This window comes from Gambusia affinis, linkage group LG21 (assembly GCF_019740435.1).
Source record: "Gambusia affinis linkage group LG21, SWU_Gaff_1.0, whole genome shotgun sequence".
In the NCBI taxonomy this organism is placed as follows: domain Eukaryota; kingdom Metazoa; phylum Chordata; class Actinopteri; order Cyprinodontiformes; family Poeciliidae; genus Gambusia; species Gambusia affinis.
This window is the reverse complement of record NC_057888.1, coordinates 14,853,686-14,880,502: the sequence shown is the minus strand read 5'-3', so window position 1 is coordinate 14,880,502 and position 26,817 is coordinate 14,853,686. Positions and strand designations below refer to the sequence as shown.

The window sequence follows — 26,817 nt, the reverse complement described above, 5'->3', positions numbered from 1 at the left end:
CCTAGTAGTGGAGGCTATTGTTAGCCTTCCCAGAGCCATTGTGCTACATTGTGTGCTACATTCAGTGTCTGAAATGTGTGTATGAGTGAGTGAAGGACTGATTGTAGTACAAGATGCTTTGGAGTCCTCTGGTTTGATAAAGTGCTATACAAAAGCAGGCTATATAGTAGGGAATGTCATGCTATTTGTGTAACACCAGAGTTGACGTAAAGCAATGTCACTTAAAGAAAAACAATTAATGGTTAAGGAGTTTACATTGTAACTCTTTAACTTCTAATGTTGGAAAATAGCATGTTTAGAATTTGCAACATTAAACAGCAGCAATTGTATGCATTCCCTAGAAAATATAGATCCTTACCCTAAATCCTGAAGGCTGCCATCCTTTTTAAATCATTCATGCCTGATAAGCTCAGCAGGACAAACAGAACAACCTTACTGCAGTATATTCTGCCTTCTTGTCATCTGCCTAAGCCTGGATCTTTGCTGTGGCACCATTAATGGCCTGCAGACACATTTCCTTAGAAAATACAATTTCATTTTAAATAGCATCTGGCAATTTTGTGCTTCATCTGACTTCAATTTTAGACACCTTAAAATAGCTACCTTTGAGTTATCCTGCCTTAGAAATAATTTTTTTATACGAATGAATGTCAGCACGGCATGATGCGTTCACTGACCATCAACCAGTGAAACAAATTGTGCGGTTACGTCTGTATCCTTTTTTTTTTTTTTCTGTAGATCTTAAAAGCAAGGCTTCCACCAATAATAGGACACATAAAACTATCAAGTTACTCTAACATTATATGGTGTGTGTCCTTTTGAATTCAGTTACTTTTTCCCTTTTTTTTCTCTTCCAAGTGTTTTAAACTTAGATATAGACCTCTATGGATAGTCCGAGATGTTTGTTTTTCTGACTTTTTACAACTTTTAATAACAGAATAGAAATATAAATTTTTGTCCCACAGTGGGGACATTCAGGTGAAACATCAGGAAGTGACAGGATATCAAATCATTCTAGATTCACACTATATATATATATATATATATATATATATATATATTCTTTTTTTTTATAAGGAAAGATTATAACATTAAATACTCTGCAGTTATCAAATATAGCATACTCTGATCCAAAGACTACACACCACAACATATGGAAATAAAACCTGAGATGTGCAAATTCCAGTAAAAATATTATTCAAAATCAGTTTAACTTTGCAAACACCAGCATGGACGTAAATTCTTGAGTTTACTGGTAGCAGTGACGGCTGCAGAGTCTAACAGCTGCTGAGAGGAAGGTTATTTGATCATATTTAAAATTTCATCAATCTTATTGTTTCATCTTTTTGTTTTTTACATGGCTTGTTTTTGATGTGTTTCAGAAATGTAAGCTCAGCAGGTGAGGAAGCACGACGGAGAATGAGAGAGTGTGATGGCCTTACAGATGCTCTGCTCTACGTTATTCAGATCTCCTTGGGGAGCAGTGAGATCGACAGCAAGGTATTTATTAGTTTTCCTCTGAAAATCTTTTCTTTTTTTATGCACAAACTCTGTGTTTCATTCTGAAACATTAGTCATTTAGTCAGGGAAGGAAAGAGTCTTTACACTACTTTCTCATACCAGAAACATTTGTAAAATCTTCAGCGTGAACCGCTATACGAAAGTACAGCTGAATCTCCCCTAATTGCCAATTACCACTAGGATCACATTTTTTTTGTTTGTTTTAAAGGAGTTTATAGTTCACCAAGCGAAGTTACAGCTTTTATATCTAAAGTATTAGAGCATTTGCTCCAGCCTATCAAACTAGCAGTCAAAGTTGAGTGAATTTATGTTCATTCTGCATTTTTCTGTCTCAGAACACATTCATGTTGGTGTGCAGTATGTATAAGTGTGTGGAAGCCAGTCAATATTACATAAATAGTGCTTTGGATGGCTGACTTTTCAAGGTCTCCCTGTCTTCCAGCCTTTTCTAAATGGCCATCCTTAATCACTGTTTAACCATCCTCCCCTCACCACTGTTTGACTGCAGTCGCCAGAGGGCTGTCGTTGCCTCAGTAACAAAGACTGATTGGCAGATCGGCCATCTAATGGTTTTTCCTACAACAAACATGGAAAAACTCTGTTTGCCCTCTAGTTCCATTGTCTTGTTTTTTAGTCTTATTCTGGGTCATACATTGTGCTGCTCAAGCTGTTGTAGAGTTTGGTGTGTTCTGTAAATTTCTTACTAGGAAAAAACATCACAATGACTAAAAATCTCAATTTCCTCAATTGCAGAAAATTTTTATAAATTCAAACTGTACTAATTTCAAATTAAACTTAAAATTTTATTTGCATGAAATGCTATGTTCTTTAGAGCCTTTAGTTGATTTTTTAACGGGAGCTAGATCAATACACAGTGGTGCAGTTGGTAGATCTGTTGCCTTGCAGCAAGAAGGTCCTGGGTTCGATTCCCGGCCCGGGGTCTTTCTGCATGGAGTTTGCATGTTCTCCCTGTGCATGCGTGGGTTCTCTCCGGGTTCTCCGGCTTCCTCCCACAGTCCAAAAACATGACTGTCAGGTTAATTGGTCTCTCTAAATTCTCCTTAGGTGTGAGTGAGTGTGTGAATGGTTGTTTGTCCTGTCTGTCTCTGTGTTGTCCTGCGACAGACTGGCGACCTGTCCAGGGTGAACCCGCCTCTCGCCCAGAACGTTAGCTGGAGATAGACACCAGGACCTCCTGACCCCCACTAGGGTCAAGGGTGTTAGAAAATGGATGGATGGATAGATCAATAAATCAGAACAAACATTCAGGGCTCCTTACTGGCACACTATGCAAATATGTTCAGGCATTTTAATAAAATTGTACATCAGGATCAATAAAGGGTATTGAATTGACAACTATAAACTGCTAGAAAATAAATTAGACTGATTTTTTTTCCTTAAACATGTGGCATAAAAATAAAAGCTGTTTAACACTAGTATATTTGTATACCTGTATATCTGTACAAAGTAAGACAAAGTGTCTTAACAATATCCTAACAATGTATCAATCGTTTCCTTCAGTGCTTTTTCCAACTACTTACTCTGAATTTTGATGATTAAGATATTTATGATTAACTTTTTTCTATGTTGTGCGCTTCTTTATAAAAACCTTCAGTTTTGATAATGATGATTTCAAGATGAATCCAGAAATTAGTAATAGTTTCTGGCTTCATAGTAACGTTTCTCAAGCCTGATCCATTCATCTTTAATATATTTGGATTCATATGACTAAACTGTATTCTCTTGTCTTTGTATATAATCACAGTAGTAATTAAAACTGAAGGATCTAGATGCTGAGTACAACATTGTCTGTTCATCGTATTATTGCTTTTGTTCTTGTTTGTGTGCACATGTATTATGTGTATGGTTTTGTGACTCATGGGAGTGTAAGGACAAAAAGAATGCGGGAGTATAGATTCATAAACAAGAATATGCAATAAATAAAGACCAACATGTAAGCAAGTAGCAAACTTATTTTCCTGAGAATCCGATAAATGTTACACATGGTAGTGATGCTGATCCATACGTGACCCCGGTTTCACAGCTTCCTGTGCTGCTGACTGAACACTTCAAGTAACATAGAACCGTCTGCAAGTGTCTTTTCACTCTATAAACCTTGTATGCTATAATAAAGGAGTTCAGAATAAATGTGAAACAACAGATCGAAATATGAAATGTCACAGTAAATTGTAAATTAAACATAACTTCTCCAACATCATTCTGTAATAGACTGTGAATAGAATTTCAGACATGACTGCAGCTCACTGGAGTGAGACATTGTTTTTCTTTGTTGCATCTCTTGAGGCTGTTCAATTACACTCCTTAGTCGTCTTTGTGTAAACCAACGGTCAGACTGAGAGAAGATTGATTATTCGTCTTTGATAATTTCCACTCCGCTGATTTGATGACTCCCCTTTCTCAGCGATACACTAACGCACGTGGATACACAAAGTCTCGGAAGCACACTCTTAAGAATAGACAACAAATGTTGTAAGACATGGTTTGTCCGTGTGCAGAGACACACTTCCTCACAGGCTCGGTGACTTTAGGGTTTGCCTCTGCACTGAGTGTTAAATGAGCTGTGTGATGATATATTGGGTTTGTCATTTTTCCTCATTTACTTGAGTTTTTCTAATCTTATTTCAAAGTCAGAGCTAACAAAATGCAGAAACATATTACCTGAGAGATTGTGGACGTTGTTTGGTTTCTCATCTGTCTTTCTCATGGGTGTTGCCTGAGGGTTTATATTATACAAGGTTTTTTATTTTCTTTCTTCCTTTCAAGTGATGCCTTGTTTTTGAACTTCCTTTTTGTTTTCAAACAAATCTTTCATTTCAACTTTCAGGCTTTAACCATTTATCTTTTCTTCGTCTCATCTTCCTTCTCCCCACACCATTTCTCTTCCTCCTGCGTTTGCTTTATCTCTAGACTGTAGAGAACTGTGTTTGTATTCTGAGGAATCTGTCATACAGACTGGCTGCTGAGACATCCCACGGCCAGCAAGGTGGTCTCGAGGAGCTGGATGGGCTGCTTTGTGATGCAAATGGATGTGAAGGGGAGAGCTCCGGTTGCTGGGGGAAGAAGAAGAAGAAAAAGAAGGGAGCTGAGCAGGTAAGGGCAGAATTAAGAAAGTGATTTGGGTTAAAAAGGAACATAAAATGCATTTTTGTTGTCATGTCAATGTAAAGAAACACATCTTTGGGTGACTCTCTGAAGTGGTGATTGGCTTTAAAGCGGTTTTGATATTTTGCTCCTTTTCTTTCTTAATGTGATCGTTGGGTTTATATATCAAAAAAAAATAATTCTTCTCCCCAGAACTGTTGTCACCTTTTCTGGTATTTTTGTTATTTTTTATTTAAGCATATTTATATGTTACAGGTTTAGTTTAAAGCCATCTATACTGTTTCAGTTCCACTTTGGTTCTTTTTGTTTTAGTTTTCCTCAGACATTCGGGTAACACAGTAGTCTTAAAATACAATCCCAGGTTTCCCTGCGGAACACAGCAGTACATGGGCTACCACCACATTGATTTTGTAATTTAGCTGCAATTAGACTGCAAGAACGTTTTCCCCAGGGACAAAAGAATACTGCGGGACCTTTTACCTCACCGTCTGTGTTCCAGAATGAGGAGCGAAATAAAATACTTTGATCCATCTGAGGAAGATTTTCTTTTTGGGGGGCGGGGGAAAAGCCTGGATACTCTGCTTCCCTGTTGGACAAAGATTTTTAAATGAGTTTGCTTTTAAGGATCTATACGAAGATTATTCCAGAAATAGATTATTTTCCTACCAGCTGTTTAGCTCTTGTAATCATAGTTTTAGTAGAAGACGGCAAAGTTCCTGACATATGATTGAATTCAGAGCATATAACGTTGATACATAGAAAAAATAATTAGATGTGCCTTACATAATCTGTTCCCTCATACATTCAGTTGTGTGTTCTTAACAGCCTCTTACCTCCTTCTTCAATTTGTCTCAAAAAGACATGTGGCTGAATAAAGTAAGAGCAGCTTCATATGATGAAACAGAAAGATGCTGTGATTGACTGTCCTTCTTTTAACAGGGACATGAAGTAAATAACACAGAAAAAGGAACGACAAGGCCGGATCACTGTGTTCCCTTCAAGCTGAGTTTGAAAGACTTGACTTTTTAAATAATTAAAAGCAGTTTTCTGCAGTTAGTTAGGCTTTACACCCTGTTCATGTAAGGCTTCTCTCCAAAACCCAAAACATGACTGTTTCGTCTGATTCGTCTCTCTAAATTGCTGTGAGTGCGTGGTTGCTTTTTCCTGTGTGTTCACCTGTTGCCATGCGATGGACTGGCAACCCGTCCAGGAGACTGCTGGTGATTGGCCGCATCCCCCCTGTGGCCCTGCAAGGTTGAATGGGTATAGACAATGGATGGATGAACTTCCCTTAACATAGCACTGAGGCTCTGTCTAGATAAAGGCATTGAGGACATCGCCAGTTTACTTCTGCTCCACTCCACCTGGGTTCAGTTTGATTGACAGCTCAGCCATACCTCGTGAAAACCTATCAGATGTCTGGCAGGGGAAATTGCTGTGCAGCTTAATCATGTGGCCTGCTCTGTCTGTCAGCAGGAAACAGGGTGCACCTACTCAACACAGCAGGGCACCAACCCCTGACTGTCTGCAAATGTACAAAGTGCAAAACAAAAATCATTCAGGGCACAAATAAGAGGTACAAAGGCACTTTGGTTTTTGGAGGGGTTTTTTTTATTATTATTTATTACCACTCATCCCCCACCCCACTTTGATGATTCCAAGGGCAACTTTCCACATTGCCTTCATCAAAAACATTCTTGTATACTATACCTTCTAAGACACAGAACAATGTGAATTACTTAACATTTTCTGCACACATTAGACTTTCACGCGCCTTTGATCTTTCACTATCAGAGAATCTATGTATAGATAAAAAAAACATGCATGCCCCGTCTTGCGCGCTTGATAGAAGCTCTCTGAAGTCACACACTTGCCTAGTTTACCTGGAGACAAAGAGAAGGGGAATCAGTAGAGCAAAACCGAAAGTGTTGGCAGAAAGATGAAAAACAAAGCAGTGTGAGGGGTAAGGGTTAGAATAAAAACGGGGAAGCAAGAACATAGAGATCAAAGTAGAGAACTGAGAAAGACGGATGGAGAAAAAGGGACAACATAATAAAGAAATACGTATAAAGTGGAGGCAGTGAGGCTTTTCCTTATCTGAGAGAAGTGTGGAAAGAAAAACCAAGGCAGAAAGAAACAGAATTCCAGTGGGTCGGAGTAATGATTTCAAGAGATCTAGCTGTTTGTAGTATCACAATAAATGTTTTGGTTATGCCTTTTTTTTCTGGAAATTCCAAGAACACTATATATTTACAGACTTAAAAAAAGAAAAGTCTTCCTGGAACTGAAAAAAGTTCCAAGATTTAGACATAGTAAAACTGGCCTGTTTGTTTAAAAGAGTACCTCCATTTCCAGCAGTACAATTCAACCAATAAGAAACAGTTCTGAGTGTCAGTTCTTAAATATATTTGCTATCATCTTTTGTTTTCCTATATCCTAATACATCGTGTTGCAGCACTATGTGCAGCTGCCTCTGTACCAGAGACTGTTCCGAATGCCTTTTAGGTGACTGTAAGAAACAATGTTTTTCAAGTTGCTAAAGATGACTGATGATATTCTCCTGTCTTTTTGTTGTTGTTGTTGTTGTTGTTGTTTCTCTTAAATCAAAAACCTCCACCTTTCCAGCAACAAAATCAGTGCAATTTATTCCTTCCCAACACAGAACTATCACTATTTCTCAAAACAGTGACTAAGAGCTGAAATTTGTTCAAAAGCACTGCAGCAATACAGTGACAATTTTGTATTATTAAAGAATGTTATGTCTGATGACAACCTCCTTCCATAATACAACATTGTTGTTATTGAAGAATGTTATTAAATAATGGCATGACCAATGGATTTCATATCAGCAGGCTAAGCACACAGTAATTATGTTAAACATAGGAACAGCAGACAGAAGGTGCTAAAAGCATCAATGTGCAACATGTATGTTGAAAATGAAATGTTTCCATGTGAAACACGCAAAAACAAACAGCAACCATCACTGTTGCTTGTTTGTTGCAATTAAAATTTCACTACACACACACACACACACACACACACACACACACGCACACACACACACATCATTTACATAAAAGCTGGAGCTTTTATGCAGCAGTCAGAGATTTTTCCAGCTATTTTTTGATCGATTTCTGAGAAGCTCTGACCTGCAAATACTGATTGCTGATCCTCATTTCTCTGTAATCACTGTAGGCAACAAGAGGAGACTTTATTTATGTCTTAGCAATAACATGGTTACCATAAAATAAAACTGTATTTCAAAAACAGCCCAAAATTGCAGAGCTCTGTCGGTGTCACTCAAAATGTACAAACACAGCTAAATCTTTTAAGTTATGGGAGCAGTCAGTCTTGTAACAAAACTAAAGAGGCCTCTGACTGAAGGCTGCTGCTGTATGAATTAAGAAACATGCTTAACTTCATATTTTCTACTAACTTATAACATGTATTGTGACAGCCTTTGGATGCTTTCACACAGCAACAAGCTGACCAGTATGAGCAGCGAGCACCATTTCTTGCCAAATATGAACTTAAATTACAACTTTGTATCATCTGCTCTAATCTTTCACAGTGGGATGGTGTGAGTCCCTTTCCCGACACAGCCGAGCCTCCCAAAGGGGTTCAGATGTTGTGGCACCCCACCATCGTCAAGCCATACCTCACTCTGCTTTCTGAATGCTCAAATCCCGACACGCTTGAAGGCGCCGCTGGAGCCCTACAGAACCTTGCTGCAGGCAGCTGGAAGGTATCCACAGACCCAAAATATGAGTTCAGATATATTCCTTTGTATTCAAAATCAATATCTACTTCCCATTTGATTTATTAAAATAATTTTCATTAGCTTAATCTCTTCTTCCACCCCATTTTCCGTTGTTTTAAAATCCCATGTGTGTAGAAGGGATTATCGGTGAGCGGTGTGATGAAAATTAAAATGAGAATGGTCATGCTGAGCAAGATAAATGACTTTTTTTTTTTCTTTTTGGGGGGGATTTCAAAAGTTCTATTGTTCCATAATCAATAAGGGGTCAAGTAAACAAACACAATTAGACAGGGGTGGGGATTTGTTCTTGAATGAAACAGTGTTTCCTTTTACTCCCACAGAGGATAAAGAACTTCCACTTATGACAAAGTCTGACAAAACAATGCTGCCTTCGCTGACAGTAGCACCCGGCTGTTTTATTAGATCTTAATCTTGGGGATTTTGCATTATGAACCTTGTAATATTATTCCAAGGCAATGCACACATTTGTTATTGTTATTTGCTATTTAAAATCTCCAAAACCTAATGCATTAGGGACTGGAGAAAGACTTCACAAGGAGTGAACTGAGGGAGGAGACTACCTGACTATAATGGATGGCTCAAGTGGCCATGGTACTGTCAGGGCAACTTGCGCCTCCCGGAAGAGAAATGAGGGTTAAAGACAGAGTATAAGTGAACCACTGTAGGGTGGCCTTGGATATTTATATAACTGCATCGTAAGGCTGTTTATAAGCAGCCTAGTTTTCCGATAAGGAAGAGAATGCATTAAAATATGGTTAGAGATTGAAAGAAAATCAACACAAAAGGGAAAACCAAAGAAGGGCTGTAACTGAGAGTATTCTTCATCAGTCTTGTCGAGATGCATGCGAGGTGTTTAGAACTGATTTTGATTTGAGAAGTGTTTCCACCGACAGCAGAGTGGACAAAGAGAGCATAACTGAATAGGAGGGCTCTTGAAAAATCAGCAGAAGAAAGGAAAATTGCAGGAGCAGGTGGTCCTCGTGTGTGTATACTTTTTCATTAAAAAAGATCTGTCTCTGTGTTTTGAGAACAGATTTGCTGACAATGTTGGCACACTCTCTTAGCTCTGCACATTTAGGTCTAAGCCAAGACATACGATTGTCGATATCTTATGATGAATCAGTTCCTCAAATCCCTCGTAGGGAAGGGGAAACTGGTTTCCTATTTCTGCCATAAAGATGAAGAATACTGTGAGTTTATTTTATTGCAACAGTCAGGAGAAGCTAAACAAATCTGTTTTTTTTACATTAGGAATGTGCATCATTTAATCTAAAAAAGTGTCCTAAATTTTTACTTGTATTATTGATAGAAGTCTTTAACCATTTTCTTGTCATCTTTTTCTCGGAAGTGGTCAGTGTACATTCGGGCCGCTGTCCGTAAGGAGAAAGGCCTTCCCATTCTAGTGGAGCTACTGAGGATAGACAACGACAAAGTAGTATGCGCTGTCGCCACAGCACTCCGAAATATGGCGCTGGACATCAGGAACAAGGAGCTTATAGGTGAGTTATGATAGCTGGATTACTCCAACAAGGATTATTCCATTACCTCTCATTATTGCATAGATTACTGACATTTCTATTCTCTTTTTAGTAAGGGATTTAGTAGAATTTGAATTTGAATTTGGTGGCTGATCTCTCCTTTTTGTAAAGCTTTGACTCACTGACAACCGTTTTATGAGATTCCTGATTTAAGCGTTAAAATGCAAAAAGATTTAAGATTAAAACTCTAAATATTTTTCTAGCTTCCCTGTCGAGCAGTTATTGCATTTGGAGCAGAGGTGACATCACACCACCATGTGAGAGGGTAAAACAGAGTTCATGGGGATTTTTGAACAAAGACTGATATTTTGTCTGGGTTTGGCATTTTGTGTTTACGCCACAAGTACAAAAACATTAAGTCTCTTTTCAAATATTCTACAGGGAGAATGCAGATTTGTACTTCATCAATCATGAGATTCCCAGCAAGCAGCCAATGATTCGGGAATGTCCTAACATAGAGCGGGTCTGAACAATTTCCCCTAAAAGTAGCTTTTTGTTTCTGCGCTTTCTGTGACTTCATTTTTAAACAACTTGCTGAGTCTAAAAAAGTTACATTTGAGTATTCCTTCCTCAATAACACCATCCACACCACAGTTTGTGGACAGTAGGAACTGGTAATGCTGATTGGGGTGTGTTCATTGATCAGAAAAAAGGTAGCATTTTTGACTAATTCGAGTCACCAGATGATTTTTATATACGTTTCAACTTTTAGGTCAGAAAGATAGTTGCACATTTGTTTGTGTGTGTATGTTTGAAAAATGCATGTATGAAACTGCAATTGCCTTTTTGCAGACTGAATGTGGTCACAGGTTAGAGGATGTCATTAAGATTAGCATCAAATTTGTATGGCCTACAAATATGTTTTGGTTTTACCTTTTATTTTTGTGATTTTGTAAAGTTATCATTTTCATATTTTTCCATCCAGCATAATGAGTTTTATCTGGCCATCAGTTTAACTGAGACTATTACATGTTGGTCTCTGAGAGACTGAGATTAATAAAGATTGTTCTGTGCCAGCTGTGGGTTCAGAAAATAACATGAATAATGTGTAATTGAGAAGGAAACGCTGAAGAGAGTGGGCGAGAGTGGTAGCAGATCAAAGGCTTACATTAGTCTTTGAAAAGTACACTGGGTAATGAGTGAGCCCCAGTCAGTCTGGTAGAATCAACACATGTAGAGATCCTTAGCTAACCTGACTCATATACACTGAATGTGTGTGCGTTTCTTTTGTGTCTTCAAGTGTTTTCATGTATTAGACGCATCCTTTTTCTTTGTGGCTGTCGTCTCTTTGCTGCTGCCGGGCTAGTGCAGCAATAATAGGTCAAGCACGCCGACCGAAAACCAAAAACATCTTTATCTCTCTAAACAGACACCTTACACCCACATGAACGATTTTATGTATGTGCGTGTGCACGGACGTTTTTCTCTCTATCTCTAATATCTCTGACAATCTTAGCTTATTGGTGGGCTCTACGGTTTCTACAGCAACTCTGGCACCCACTGTTTCACGCTGGAGGCTTTTGAAACATATCTTGGTTTTGCAGCAAGTTGTTGTTGTTCCTTGTTGCGGAACAACAAGGAATACCGCCGCCAAGGCTCAACACGCCCCCCTACTACGCTCTGGCTGACGCACAACAGCAGATTAAAGGATAATTAGAGCTCTCGCGCAGGCGCTTTACTGGCTGTGAGTGATCTCCCAAAATAAATGAAGGTAAATTAGTTTGATCATTGTTGGGTTTTTTTTAAATAAGCTTTTATTATTATTGACCTTTTTCACTAATTAAAGCAGAGTGTTTTGACTAAGACCACTAAAATGTTCTTTGTTTATAAATATTGCATGTAAAAAAAAAAAAAAAGAGAGAGAGAATTGTAATTTTTAACAGCCATTAGCTTTCCTGAGCAAAAGCAGAATGAGGTAAACATTTTAATGGACTAACATTCAGATGAAGTGAGAGCAGGAGTCAATTAAATAAACATTGTATAAATTCATAAAGAAATAATTCCCCTTCTTTTAGGATTTTTGGTTAAACTGCAACATGACTCACTTATAGTTGAGATGTGCCATTTTCTAAATGTTTCTGATTTGAGTGTGTTTCTCCATCTCAAAGAGTCATTAGAGCTGGACAGGAAAATACTTAAGAAAATGTGCAGATCATCTTAGAATTACCTATTCAGATTAACTAAATAGCATGTTGGATGCACAATAATGTGCAAAAGTGATCTTAAACATTTCTAATCTTTGCCACATTGCAACAAGAATGTTTAATATATTTTATTGCGATTTTATATTAGAGAGCATAACAAAGTGACATGCTTGTGACGTTTAAGGTGAACGATGCGCTTCTGAAAAGGTTGTACAAACATAAAAACTTAAATTATAGTTTGTATGTTCGCATTGAGCCACACCTGTGATAAGCAAAGATGAATCTGAGATGTGCATGGTAACTATGGAGGAGTTGTAATTATTAAACCCAATCAATCAGCCTCTCGGCAAAATTGACCTTTATGGAAGAGTGGCCAAAAAAAAAAACGTTGAAAAGAGAACACAAAAACATGATATAATTCTTCCTGCAAGGACACACATCCATTATGTGGAAATGGATGATCATAAAATCCTCATAATTAACAGAAATTAAGGCTAATTGATCTATGTAATGTTTTGCTTCGTTAAGTTACTGAAATAAACAAACTTTCCAGTATTATCCCAATTCAATACATATGTCTATAGCTTAGAATGCAGAGTTGAATTTAACTGAAATTTTTTGCTAAGACTTAAAAATTGACATTCTTAGATGTTAACGGTTCAATCCGACTGTGATTAGGTTACTTTGGAAAGAAACTTTGGCAAACAATTTAGTCTCAAGATGTGAAAAGCTGGTACAGACAAAATACTTGCAACCGTAATTGCACAGAAAAGCGGTTCTGCAAGGTATTGAGTAAGAGGGACTGAATGTAGCACACTGCACTTCCCAGATTGTCATTTGTAAAATAAATAAATAAATCTGAAAACTTTGTCTCATTCTTCTTCCATTTCAGAGTTATGATTTATTTTATGATTGTCTGCCTCATAAAAATCCCAATAAAATACACCAAAGTCTGTGGTTGTGGTTCAGCATGGAATTCATTGAATTTAAATAATAGTTTAGCAGAAGATAACTGGTGTTCATTAGAAGCAAGCTGCCATCCGTCTGTTGGGAGAGTGTAGCCGCTCGTGTTTTACCACTGAATCTTACATGGAGCTGCTCTGATTTTTCTTGTTTAGAGATCAGTGAGGTAGCTGTAGCCTTTCAGTATGACTCCTTGTGTTGACATGCACAGCATCATTCTGGGTCTTTGTGCAAACAGGAGGCTCGGGAGCAACCAAAGTGCAATCAATGTGTCAGCGCTTCTTAATCACACAGTCTGACTGACTCAACTGTAAATGGCACAAATAATAAGCATAGTTCTAACAGATAATGCATAAAAATTAGTTTTAATTTGCTATGACAAACCTAAACTTTCAAAACATGCACCGTCGGTGCTGAACTGTGTACGTGAATAGCAATTTTTTTGCGTCCAATTTCTGACCAAGACTAGGTCAGTTTTGTGATCGGTTTTAAATTGTAAACATTACCAAATTTTAAAACAATGTGGTTTTATTTTTGCTTAGTGCTTCTAGCACTTTAATCTGACTTTTGAAAAAAAACTCATAGATTTTATTTGTGCTCTAATTTGGGATAATATAGTGGAAAATACACTAATGACTGTTTTCTTACATTGTGTTGTGAGGGACGTTCTCATAAGGTCGTTCTTATTCATTTTCTTCTTTGCATACTCTTTCCTCTATATATCTTGTGTAACCTCTTACGTAATCTCATATGGAATCCTCTGAGGCCAAAATATACTTTTAGCAGAAAAGGATCAAAGGAGATGATCCCTCTGTGAGGCTCAAGAAAGAGGAACTGCAGGTGAATCCTGGCATAATCTTTTCTGACCTTGTTGGCACAAGCAGCATGAAGAAAGAGACAAGAGTAAGAGAAGAGTCACTACATCAGCACAACTCCATGAAGAGTACGAGTAGCTCTCTAGAGCTCCACAACGTCGGCTTGACTTTTAAGTTTTCAAGCTAATATTATGCGGCCTTTTGAATGGAAGAAATAAGTTTAATTTTCAGTAAACTGCTGCTAGCTTGCATGTTAAATAAAAAAGAAATTAAATAAACTACTTTGCTAAAAAAACAAATTACCACCAATGGGATAGAAAACAATTGCTAGTGTCTTTCTTTACTGAGTGATACATGAACAAACAGGACTTTTCTAAAGTGTGGAGATAAAAACAAAACAAAGAACAAGAAAAGAGAGGTCGACCAGTATGGTTTCAGCTTTTTTTTTTGTTTTTTGCAAACTCTCAGCCGTTTAAGATGGATAAGAAAGAAGCAGAGCTTTTAGTAAAGACAAGTCCAAATATTCTCCGTCCTCCAGTGCGGTTTCACAGATTTAGTTGATTTGTTTTTGTAAGATCATAGTTGCACCTAATTATGATGCAATCCCGCATGACAAATCTCCTCAAACATCACCTCATTCTGAAAAACAGAAACTGAATCTTCCCCCTGTCTTCGAAAACTGCTGCAAGAGTGTGTCATAAGCCGTTAGTGCCGGTGAGTTTGGCATGATCACCATGGGGGAATGGTAGTCTGCCTGAGAGCTCATCAGGGGTAGAGGAGGATCATCTTTCACACACTACAACCTTTGTGTCAAATCCTCTGGAAAGCTCTCTATGATTGGATACCGGGGAGACAAGCAGGAGGAAAAGAGCAAGAAGTGGCACAAGACTAGAGAGGGATGAAAGGGAAAAAGTATCATGAAGCCAAGTCAGCCTAAGAATATATAGCAATGGAAGAGGAAAGAGATGAGAGCAGTGACAGCTAAGTCTTAACTGCATATGCATGCTTACTCTGAAATCCCTCAGTAATGTGATTTTGCGCTATATTGATGTCTCTGCGACTCCTTCTTTTCATCTCTGTGTTTTGGGTCTCTCCTGATTTCACCTCCTTTATGGCTTTGATTTGCATATTATAGTCTATAGTCGTGTAGCGATACACGCGCTTCATTCATCGCCATACTACGTGTCAGGGCAATTCTTACCGTTTACTTAAAAATGGTAATTTGACACACATGAATTTGGAACGGCAATTTAATGCCTGAAAGGCTATTTCTTGTTCTTGTAAGAGAGAGAGAGGAAGCTCCCATTTACGCAGAATACATTTGTTTCATGAAAATTAGGGAACCTTGTTTTACTTTGGTAGATGGTGCAAACCAAAATTTTCTTAGAATTAGAAAACAAGATGTGTGTTCATTCAGGGCGCCTAATAGGTTGAAGGGACCTGATAATCTGACCAAACAGGATTCTTCTCACTGGAAATAGCGGTAACATTTATACATTCCCCAGAGTCCTGACTCGAATGCAACCGAGAATCTGTGAAGACAGCGGCAGATTAGGGTAATTGCAAGGATGATTTCCAACCTCAAAGACTTGGAGATCATCCCGGAAGGTGAATTATAATTTCTGGGATATTTATTTGGAAAGACACTCATGAATGTTTGGGGTTGAATTCTGGGCTGTGGAACCTTGGAATTAGAAAACACCACTGTTGCCCTGTGCAACCACTGCACAGCATAGTGTGTATTTGGAAACACAGTGGACAAAACTTGGCTTGTCATTTCTTGGCAAGTTTATTTTGCGCATCTGACTCTTCCACTGCCATAACCTGTGTGCATCCATTTCTTAGACACATGTAGCTGTGGCATGCATTATGAGATATGCACAAGGTACAAGTGCTAGAAAAACTTCTGGCACACCATTAATAATGGATATGAAATTATCTCATGGGGAGAAGGTGGACGTATCTTTTACCTTGAGCTTGAATATGATTTCCACCTTTGATATTGAAGTGCGATTGGTTGTATATTCTGCAACTTCTGAAAATTAACATTTGGAGATTTTTTTTTTTTTCTTTTCTCTTTCAAACTGAAAATTAATGGCAGAATATGTATTGGGTTATTTAAAACTTCTCAAACCATTTTCCATTGTTTGGAACCTGAGCTTAAAATACCAGGTTCCAAACCTTGGATCTATGTGCGCAATGCTACAGCGACAAAGTATTGACTGTACATGTTATTGGGTTGCCCACTATGTTTAATATGCTTTGCTTTGCATGACTAGTTCCATTAACTTTTATTGTTTTTCATGCCCACATTTGATCTAGCTCTCGGTAACCCTGACAGAGCTCAGAAAAAGTCCTGACAACATCCTAACCCTAGAAAAGACAGAGTGGTCAGATCAGTGTGATTAACTGCAACAGATGTCATATTGTAATTTTCAACAATAATGTTTTAATGGGATATTTTTTATATGGGCACACTCATGATATTCATGTTTGCTCATAAAATGCTGTGGATTGAAATCATGCATCCATTTGTAGGGTCACAGGGGACTGATGCTGATCTCCAGCAGTCATTGGGCGAAAGGACGGTAACACCAGGGAGAGCAGTTTCATTCAAAGTTAAATGCATAAATAAATATTGTTATTAATTACTAATTTATAAATTCTCCATGAAATAAAAATGTGCACCCAGGAAATAAAGACAAAATAAATAATACGAAAATATATTTTTCAATGGAGAGTTGTTGTTTTATTTATTTATTTATCTTTTTAGCAAGTAACTTACTTACTGCTCATTTATTTATTTATTCATCTGTTTATTTCAATTTTTATTTTGCAATGGTGTTTTATTTTGTGACACTTTTATTTTGAAAACCCAGTTCAGGGACTTCTTTTTTAACTTTGTTTTTATTTCAGCCTATTTTTTTTAATGTTCTTTTATTCAAATCGTGGGACTTTTTTTTGTTTGTTTTTTTTTCTGCTGAGCTCTTCGCAAAGTCAGTTCACTTCTGTATCGAACAAACTGGCCCTCCGATCTTAATGGATCAAAGTTTTCCTTAGTTTTTTATTTCATGGGGACATTTATTTGATAGAGCATTTATTATTTATTTATTGCTATTTATTTATTTACTCTGAAAGTACATCACAACATTTATATAATTTTTTTTCTGTACAAAATCACTGAATACCAGTTTCTATTGGACTGCTGCTAAGCAGAGAAAAAAAACTCTGTTTAGCTTGTCTGTTCCATGTTTCTCTTAATGTTTGAACAGAGAAAATTGAGATTGCCCTTATCCTGTATTGCTAAAATGATAAGATCAGATGTACTTTATTGATCACTGGATTGGGAAATTATTCTCTGGTCCGTTGATATCGTGTTTTTCTACAGTCCCCCACTTGCCTTCTCTGTGCAGTTTCACAGTTTTTCTGTTTTCCACTTCCTTACCTCATCTCCTCCTCTTTATTTTTTTTGTTCCTTCTTCTCTGACACACCCCTCTCTGTCTTTTTCCCCAGACATGAGCTCATAACGCCTTAATCTCTCATTCTTTGTGTGTCGCATTGATGACATCAGTCTCAAGGAGTGTTACTGTGGAAACCAAAGTAGTGCAGCACAGGGATGTCACTAATTGCCTGACTAAGTGTGTGTACGTCAGCGTGTGTTTATGATGGATGTTGGGCACCGGGTTGCAAATAATTAAAAATGTGAAGAAAACTGAAATATGTCCATTTTTTTTATCATTATTTTGCTCTCACCCATGCTCTCAGAAAACGTGGCAAAATCAGCGTTATGAGCAACTAAGTTGCCAGCCAGCCAAGGCAACATTTTTTGCTGTCCTCGCACATGCCAGATTCTACATATTTTGTCTTCTCGGCTGTCAACAGACTGCACAGTCCTAGACATAAACAACTTTGCAAGGCGAGCAGGCTGAGAGACGGTGCGGCCGGGTCTATTGACTCACACAGTGTTGACACACACTTCTCCGTCTCTGCTGCGGCACTACTTTATGAAATTTCTCTGTCGCCTGTGGGATGATTTTCTCATGTGTGAGGCTATGGCATGTCTTTTATCAGCATACTTTGTTCTCTCTGGCATTCCTCGTTCTGTGTGCCTCTGAACCCAACAGGGAGCACGACAGCAAGAGAAAAATAGAGAACAATGAAGAGAGGCAGAGATGGGGACATAAAGTGCTGCCGTGTGATTATGAGATTTTTTATTTATTTTTTTCCTCACAGCTTTTTTGTCATCAGTCTAACTCAAGCTGAGGAACCCATATCAGTTCCATAATAACATCAAGCTATATGTTTCAAATGATCTATTCATAGCCAAGAGCTTGTGATTTTCTTCGAAAAGCAGTTCATTAAGAAAGATATCGTCACTCTGAAACTTTACTAAATGTTCTGTAACCAGAATGGAACAATTATTTATTCTTTATTCTTCTAATGAAAGTGCAGGTTTCATACATTTGGAAATGATTCCTGCCTTTTTATCCTCTCTTCCCTTCCCCAGCAGTTCCTGCTGTAAACCCGCCTTCCACAGACATCAGAGGCAGACACCGAGTGTGAGGTATAACTGTGCTGTGAAAAGCACCAAACTCAGGAGGTCTGACTATTTTCTAACTGGGAAAGAAATTTTCCTCAATTTCAAACCTTTTCGAGAGTTGCTGCACTCCAGATGGGTAGTCTTCATTTCACTTCTGGAAAAATAAAGGAATAGACTTTGCGATCAGATTGAGGATGGTGATCAATATTGTCTTTAGGATCCCCTCTGTGTGCTACTGTTTTCATTAAATAAAACATAAATGCTGTATATTTCAATGCTTCGCAATATTATATGATAAAGTGATTGTCTATGGCTCCCCTTTCCTCCCCGAATGCCAGTTGATTGTTTTCAGTGTCAATGAAACTACAAGTATTTAAATATGTGTGTGTGTTCTTCTTCAGACTGAGTGCCTTTCAAAGGATGTCACTCAAATGTGTTTCATGTTTTCAGTAATGGAACAGTATCCTGTTGCTTTGAATATGGCACCACCTGTCAGGGCAATGATGAATTGCAGTCACATATGGAGAAACTGATTCCTCTGATACAGAGGAGCTGAAACAGTAATTCCACAGAATAGATGACAGCAAAAATTGCTTTGGATTGTTGCACTGTCACATAAACAGTTGACAACATAAACAAATAAAAGCCTGCATTGCCTAATTCAATCACTTGTTCAGTACAATGGTTGACATAAAACGAGTACGGCATCCTAAAATCATCTTTGCGTTTTAGGTGAAAGTATCTGCACTTAGACAAAACGCTTCAGTGCTCGATGGTGAGGTTTGTCTCTTTCTTAGCAGTTTGACTTTTACAGTTAAAGCTCCGACTGTCTTATGAGCTTTAACTGGAGTCAGAAAATGCTCCAGCAATCCTGAAAGCCACTGGCTTCTGATGCCATTAAGCATATAGGCAATCAGACACCACAAACAATCAAGCTGTTTCATCTTTCCCCATCTCTCCCTGAGACAATTACCTCCAATTTCACTTCAATAACATTCTCCCTTCTCTGTCAGTAAACAATCAAATCACTCCATTGTTGAGGGTAATTGGATCCTTTTAAATCAAATCAGCCGTTATGGTCATGATGAAGCATGGCCTGCGCTGCAGCGGCTGGTGGCACATAAGGGAATGCAGCGCAGGAATACATTACTGTCTCTGCCCCTCAGGTAAAGATAGCTATATTGGAAGAGCTGTGTAATACAGGTTTATTAGGCTGTGCAGTGATCAGCACAAGGCTTGTGTCTGTCCTTGAGGACGTGTTCCACTTGTAACTCGCATTCCAGAAACAAAGACAGCGGATGTAGTAGGAAGGCTGATGTGCACGTTACGGTTTGTGTGATACAGCTTTAAGACACGTTAATTTGTCAAATCTCATAAAAACGTTGATGTAAACACTTCCCTCGCTTTTCATCCACCGTATATTCTCTCATAAAGTGTGCTGATCTTCTGCTTGCTACAACGGCAAGCTTCATCATACTGAATATTTGCCCCAGCCTCAAGACTTTTGCAGTACACAACAGTTTTTTCTTAAAAATATCTTATTAACTTATCAATTCCACTCAGCTTACCTTGCATTCCCACAGCATGCACCTGCTACCACCATGTTCCACCTCTGAGTTTGTGTGAAGGCTTTGGTACAGCATTTGTAAATTGTCACTTTTGAAGACCGCAGACTAATAGGACTGAACAATGTGCAATCCTGCTGATCTTTCTGGTGCGTTCCCTTGCCTTGATGATAGCATTTCATTGCAAATGTTCTCCATCCCATCGATTCTTAACTGTGTTTCTCAGAGCCCACTGCACTACGTGTTTCAAGTATTTCCCTTTAGATGCACACCTGACTAAATCTGTGTATCTAAAGGACTGGCCGATTAACCGGCTTAGGGAACACTTGATGGCATGCTGAGGAGGTAATGCAATCATTTGAATCAGGTGTGCTGAGGCAGAGAAGACAAGACGGTGGGCCCTGAGGACCAGGATTAAGAAACCCTGCACTTGCAAACTTCTGAACCCTTCACAGAACAGCTGTAATCGCACTGAGTATAAATAAATCGCATAGATTATTGGGAGAAATCTGAAGCCAGATGGTGGCCATGCTTTGAAGATTTCCCTTCCTCTTTGCAATCATGTGTCGCTTTGTCAGTCTATCATATATAATCCTGATAGAGTACACTGATATTTTTTGGGGTGGGATTGTAATGTGACATAATGCAGAAAAAGTTCATAAATACCTTCTCAAGGGACTTCACAGTCTCCTCAAAGGAGACTGTGAAGTCTCCTTTGAGGAGCTTCACATCAAGAGCTTGAAATTTGCTGAATCTTAAACTAATTTGGGGAAAGTGCATCAACTACTTCTCATTTAGCTTAATCTATTATTCATCAATAAACATCTTACAGTCTCTGAAATTGTTCTGTGTACATGTAGGAATGTGTCAGATTGTAATGGCTAATAGGATCTTTGCTTTGCCTTTTTTTATTTTTTTTTATTTTGCCTTTTATGTTTATTTACATACTCTAATTGGATATCTCTTCTGGGGAATTGTCAGCTAAAAACGGAGGCCGCTAAAACTATAGAGTTGGGTGCATGTAAAGGTTTTGGATCATTCAGGTGACATGTGCTCGGGCATCAAACTTCCTCTAATATTTTTTATGAAAACATTTGGAAATTTTAAAAGAACTTTCCATCTGATTCTGCAAGTACCGAGGCAATTCATCTTCCATTCGTCTAAGCTTATGCTAATGTCAGCACTGGTTAAATCCTGCCCTTTATCCCAAAGCTTCCTATTCATCTTCTGTCCTCTCTCATGGGTGACCAATACTCTACTGCATCCTCTTTGCTCCCCTTCCTTATTATTCTCTCCTCTCTAATCTTGGGCCCCAAGGAAAAAATGTGATGATGTTGTGACGACTGAAAGGCGTCCACACAGAGGTGGCTGTGTACCCACACACCACACGCTGAATATGCCGGTGGCAGCTTATCAGCACGTTTTGTTGATAAGCAAAAAATATATTTATGGCACTTATAATTTCTCAAGCCTCCGCTGCGTATCAGGTGTTGCTGTTATTACCTTCAGTCAGTCGGCTGATAAATTAGTCGCTTCATCAGGAAGTCCGACATCCTCGGAGAAAATGATCCGTCAGTCCGTCAGTAAATTAGCAAGTCACTAAATCATTCACACCCTTAATCAGTAAATAATTCAGTCCTTCACTCAGGAATTTGTCAGATCTTCAAATAAGTTAAGTAAATTAACCGTTCTTCAGTTGGTAAATCAGCCAGGAAATTATTCACTTGACTCAAGTCACTCACATAATGAGTCATCCTCCAAGGATTCAGCTTAACTTTGTATTCAAAGCCAAAAGACAATGGCTGCTTAACCTCTGCTGAGCCTGCCAACCTCTGATAACACTCGGCCAATTAACTCGCAACTTTTATCCTTACAGATGGACTTTTTCAGAGTGTGTACGTGAGAGTGCATTAGATTCCCGCGCATCAATGCATGTCCATGTTTAAAGCATCACCATATGCTCCTGTGTTTGACTTCCAAGCTTGAAATGATGCACTCATGTCGCAGTGATGTGTGATTTAGCTTTTCAGTGGGGAGAAAGAAGCACATGCGACAGACACCACCAGATAAAAAAAGAGGAACATTTTGAAAAAAAACAAAACATTCTTGCTTCAAAGAACAAATTGTAATGCTGCAAGGATATTTTATTCCTGCTTATATTCTCTGTAATTCTTTTATGAACTCAAAGTTAGCAGCAGAATATCGGTCAGCGGATACAAAGTGGCCATTAAGAAGGCCAGTCGTACTTTTGTTCTGCGCTGTGAAAATGAGTAACTTAAAAGGTGTTATTTTACAACCAGTAAAAGAAACAGTCAGTGAAAACCAAAAGTGTGGTGCCATACAGTGAAAACCAAAAGCCTTTTATTATAAAATAATTCTGGGTTCAGTCTTTTCTGTCTCAAAAGAGGATGTAAAAGATTGTTTGATAAGAGAAAGCAATAGAATCCCTACTTCTTTTTCCAATGTTTTAAGTTTATTTTGATGGAATTTAGAGATGGACTTAATAGTTTTGAGGGTTTCATTTTTTTTTAAACAGTAGATCTGACACACAATTGTTTTTTCTTTCTTTCTCAAAATCATCCCATACCACTTATAATTGACAATTTACTAAAAAGGAAACTGGGCTGAATTAATTTTCCTATTTTCATATGGAAGTTGATATCAACAACATTTGGTTGCTGTCTGTGGTGAGGCTGTGGTTGACGGGTTGTCAATAATCTAATTTGGAATAGATATACATGCTTATTTCACTGCAATTAGTACATTTTTGTGAGCATAAAAAACAAAACATTTAAATGTTGTGACATCCTTAATAACTAAAGCAGTTTACTCAGATATATGCCAGTTTTCAGAGAGGATTTGTGGGAAGTTGTTGTTTTGGTTATTATTTCAGCCCGGAGATTAAACTACTCTCAGTTTAAAAGAAGCAAATGCCAGACAGAGCACAGAGGGCAGAGATGCCCTTCTGATAACAAATGTATCCAATAAAGTTTTTCGTTGAAGCATGTCTGCGCTGTAGATAAAAAAGCGGATGCTCACAGTAGCTGCTGCCTCAGAGACACCAAGGGAGGCCCTGAGGTCTGAAGTAAACATCTTGGCAAGCACCAGTTTCACTTGGCATTTTATTTTATTACAATTTTATATATATACTGTATATATATGAAAATAGATGTTGGATTCTTAAATTTGTAAGTCCAATAAAAAAATATAAACTTATCGAGCACTGCATGTGCTTTCAGCAATGTTTCTTGCTGCTTGTTATTTCTGCATAGGAGACGAGCATCAACTGCACGGCAGCCCATGGGCTAACCCATGCCGTTTACAAAGAGGCAGAAGTTACCGCCTGCCACATCTTGTGCGTTTTCAACTCACAGTGCCTTTTTATTGTTTCTGCTTAGCAAAGTCAGGTAAAGCTGTTTATGCACTTAGCACAAATGGATAAAGTGTTGAGCTTTCCTAGAAAAAGTGAAGGCTTATTTGGAGTGTTTTTGTATGCTGCTGAACTAGCATGAAGTGAGAAAAGAAAATGAACAGAATTTCTTGGAAAGCGCATCTTCTGAGCTGGAGTACAGCTTGTATCTGCCTCACTTCTCATTTCTAATTTGGATTGTAAAATGATGGCAAAGTGACATTTAAACCATCATATAAATATAAGTCCAGCAAGAAAAAATTGCATATTTTATTAGTATATTTGTTTAATTTTTCCGTTTGATTAAGGCCAGTTAGCCTCAGCTGGCTCCATGTTCTGCATCCATGGGAAATACTCAGAACATTTTCATTTGCGGCTATACTTCAGCTGCAGTTGTTCAACATTCACAACCAAGTCCAAAATGATCGTTCTTTACCTGAAACTTGACCTGTGGACTTTGCTCCTGAAAGCACAGGACGATTCAAGTGTAATTGACAGGTTTTATGATGGTTGAGACATTTCTTCCCCCTAGGCTGCCTCTCATGTTTGATTCATTTCTACATTGCTCCTTAGTCGGCACAATCACACATTTCATCAGTTCAGTTTCCCCACTGTCTTCTGTTCTCCCTGCCGATTTGGTGTGATCTCTCTGGCCCTTCGTCTCAGTCCTCTTTGCCTCCTAATCCCACGGGAAACTCCTCAGCATGACTGAGACAACTTAGGGAATCACTCACTTGCTACCTGACTCCAAATGAGCCATATTAGTTTCATAGTGACAGTGATGGATCCCTTGCACCCTAATTAAACCAGATTTATTTTCTTTTCATAAAAACCACATCTATTTTGAATTGAATGTGTGACAGTAATTTGCTTATTTGTAAGCCAGGTTGAACAGTATTTCAGGGATGCTAGTAGTGGCATGAGGTTAACAATTGTTCTTGCTCTTCATTTTTTTTTTTCTTCTCCATAAAAAATTAGGAAAATATGCCATGAGAGATTTGATCCATCGGCTACCGGGCAGTAGTAGCAGCAGCAACAATAACACCACCAGCATTGGAACGTCGGTCAATACAGGCACTCCCAGCAAGGCCATGTCAGACGATACGGTAACTGCCATATGCTGCGCACTACATGAAGTGATAACCAAGAATATGGAGAATGCAAAAGCTCTACGTGATTCTGGCGGGATTGAAAAACTGATCGGCATTGCCCGCAGCAAAGGAGACAAGTAAGTAGGTCATGGTCAAGGATCGTTTGTCTGCAACTGTGAAAGAACTCAAGATTTTAAAATCACTCTTGAAATGTCTCGCAGATCTCCATTGTCATTTCAAATCAGGGAATACTAAATTTTTTATGCAACTTCTACATTAGATCTCTTCAAAGAAGGATTTTTCTATTCCTGCCTTTTTCTGAGAAGAAATCTAATGTTAGCTGTTAAATAAATTATGGGATATTTGATTAACATCATTCTCATCCCAGAAAGCCTTTATTATTTGGTTAAGTTCTGAAGTTCTGTTTAATCTACGCAGGGCTAAGATATTAATGACTCCATTTTGGTATTTGATCTAAACGATCAAACTTCAGATATTTCATGCAGAAAAGAGACACACGATTTTCCCTCAAGGCAAACTTGATGGCTTTTCTGTGGTTGTGTGTGTATGCTGGCATCAGATATGCCGTTTAGCTCACAAAAAGGCCGTCTTTGTTGTGTTGTTGGGACCCAATGTTGATAGCGTTTGCCTCTCCCCTTTGCATTAAAAGTAATTATTAATTTCCTTTATACTTAAAGATATAAGTTAAAGGCTCCTGTTGTAACCTTATAGATTACACAAAAATTTTGTGCCCGATTTTATTTTTTAGACTTCAGATTTTTTCACAGAGACCATCATTTAAGCAAGGATAGTTGAAATATAATCACAGATTATATTCATTTACAGAAGTAAAGATTGTTATCTAATTTGTTCAAACAAAATTAAATAAAAGGCTCTTTAAAAGTGATTAAGCTCTCGTTTTGATGAAAATATTTATATTTGAGCATGAGCAGTTTTTTTTTAAGTGTACATAGTTTGTGTGAGAAAATAAAACAGCATGACGCAGATGTAAAGTTGGTTACTGATGTGTGGCGATGACCTGACTGATTTACTAATTGGTGGTCTGAACTCAGTTCAGAATGCTTAGGTGCTGAACTCTTATCTTTAATCGATTAATTTTAACTTGGCTAAATTGAATTAACTACATCCTGCTGAACATGAACTAGTTTAACACAGTTTTTTTTAAAAATCAAAATAATTTATTAAATCACTATTAGGTCAGTCAACTTAACTGAATGGGAGCTGACTTGGAAAATGTGTTTGTGGTAAATCAATGAGAGAACATGTGTGATATTCCAGTTAGGGAAAAAAAAGGGTTGAAAAGTAACAATGGGTGATGTTATGTCAAAGCAAAGAAAAACAAATATCAGGGAGAAGTGATTTATAAATGGAAGACTAGAGTCCTGACTTCCGTTATCTCACTCACTTGTGGGACAGAGCTTTGCTTCATTTTACCCAGCGGGCGCAAAATGATTTTTATCATAGAAGCAGATTAAACAAAAGCTCTACACCGACTCTGTCAATGAAGTTGCTGTTTATTTATTTCACATTTCTTTGACTCTCACATTCTCATTATTTTCTAGAAACACTAACGAACAACTGTAGATAATGTTCCCATCATAATCCTTTGTTTGCCTGAATAAATGTTTCCCAAACAGGATAAATAATTCTGCCACTAAAATATACAAAAGAAAATAAAAATTTGAAAGCTCCCTAGTGGTTGTCCTTTTGGTTAACGATATATCTAGCAAAAATTTAAAATGTAGTATAAATCCTTGGAAGAGGAGCTCAGCGTATAAAGTTATTGCATTGCACACTTCATCACGCACCATGTCTCTCTCTCTGACCAGCGGGGAACCTGGCCTTTATGCAGCCTTTATCTCTCATTCATAGCTGCACCTGTGTTCCCTGTGATCATTCATCTAAGAAAAACAAAACAGAACAACAAGGAAGACCAAGCTAAAATAGACCTTCTTGCCATGGGAGACCAAGCAGGGCGTTCTGCCTTGCTGCTATAGCAACCAGCAGGTCAGGGGTTGCCATGACACCAAAGTGTTATCAGACTGAGGTCAAATGTTGATTTATTGTGGAGTGAGCGAGACTAAGTCTATTTAGGGAACTGTGCTCCAGGGTGCCATTACACAGAGAGAAGAGGTGCTGACAGAAGCCTCCATAAATGCAAATTTCACAGTGAGAGTAGTTATCTGCTAATAATTCACACCTCTTCATTTCTTATAGGCTCATAATTAAGCAGTACTGCAGCAGATTTGCGCGATTACACGTGGCAGAGATTCAGGAAATGCCACCTACATTTAAACCAAGTATG

General features: G+C 38.1%; 1 protein-coding gene across 11 annotated transcripts in view; it reads left to right on the top strand.

Annotated features, from left to right (window-relative positions):
* ctnnd2a (catenin (cadherin-associated protein), delta 2a) overlaps window positions 1-26,817 on the top strand; it is a 219,618-nt gene that overhangs the window by 173,716 nt on the left and 19,085 nt on the right. For all 11 annotated transcript variants that reach the window (XM_044104676.1, XM_044104678.1, XM_044104679.1 and 8 more), the window contains 5 exons: window positions 1,383-1,500; window positions 4,450-4,632; window positions 8,216-8,389; window positions 9,774-9,924; window positions 24,379-24,628. In XM_044104676.1, the coding sequence (XP_043960611.1) occupies window positions 1,383-1,500; window positions 4,450-4,632; window positions 8,216-8,389; window positions 9,774-9,924; window positions 24,379-24,628 (876 nt within the window). The remainder of the gene's footprint in view (window positions 1-1,382; window positions 1,501-4,449; window positions 4,633-8,215; window positions 8,390-9,773; window positions 9,925-24,378; window positions 24,629-26,817) is intronic.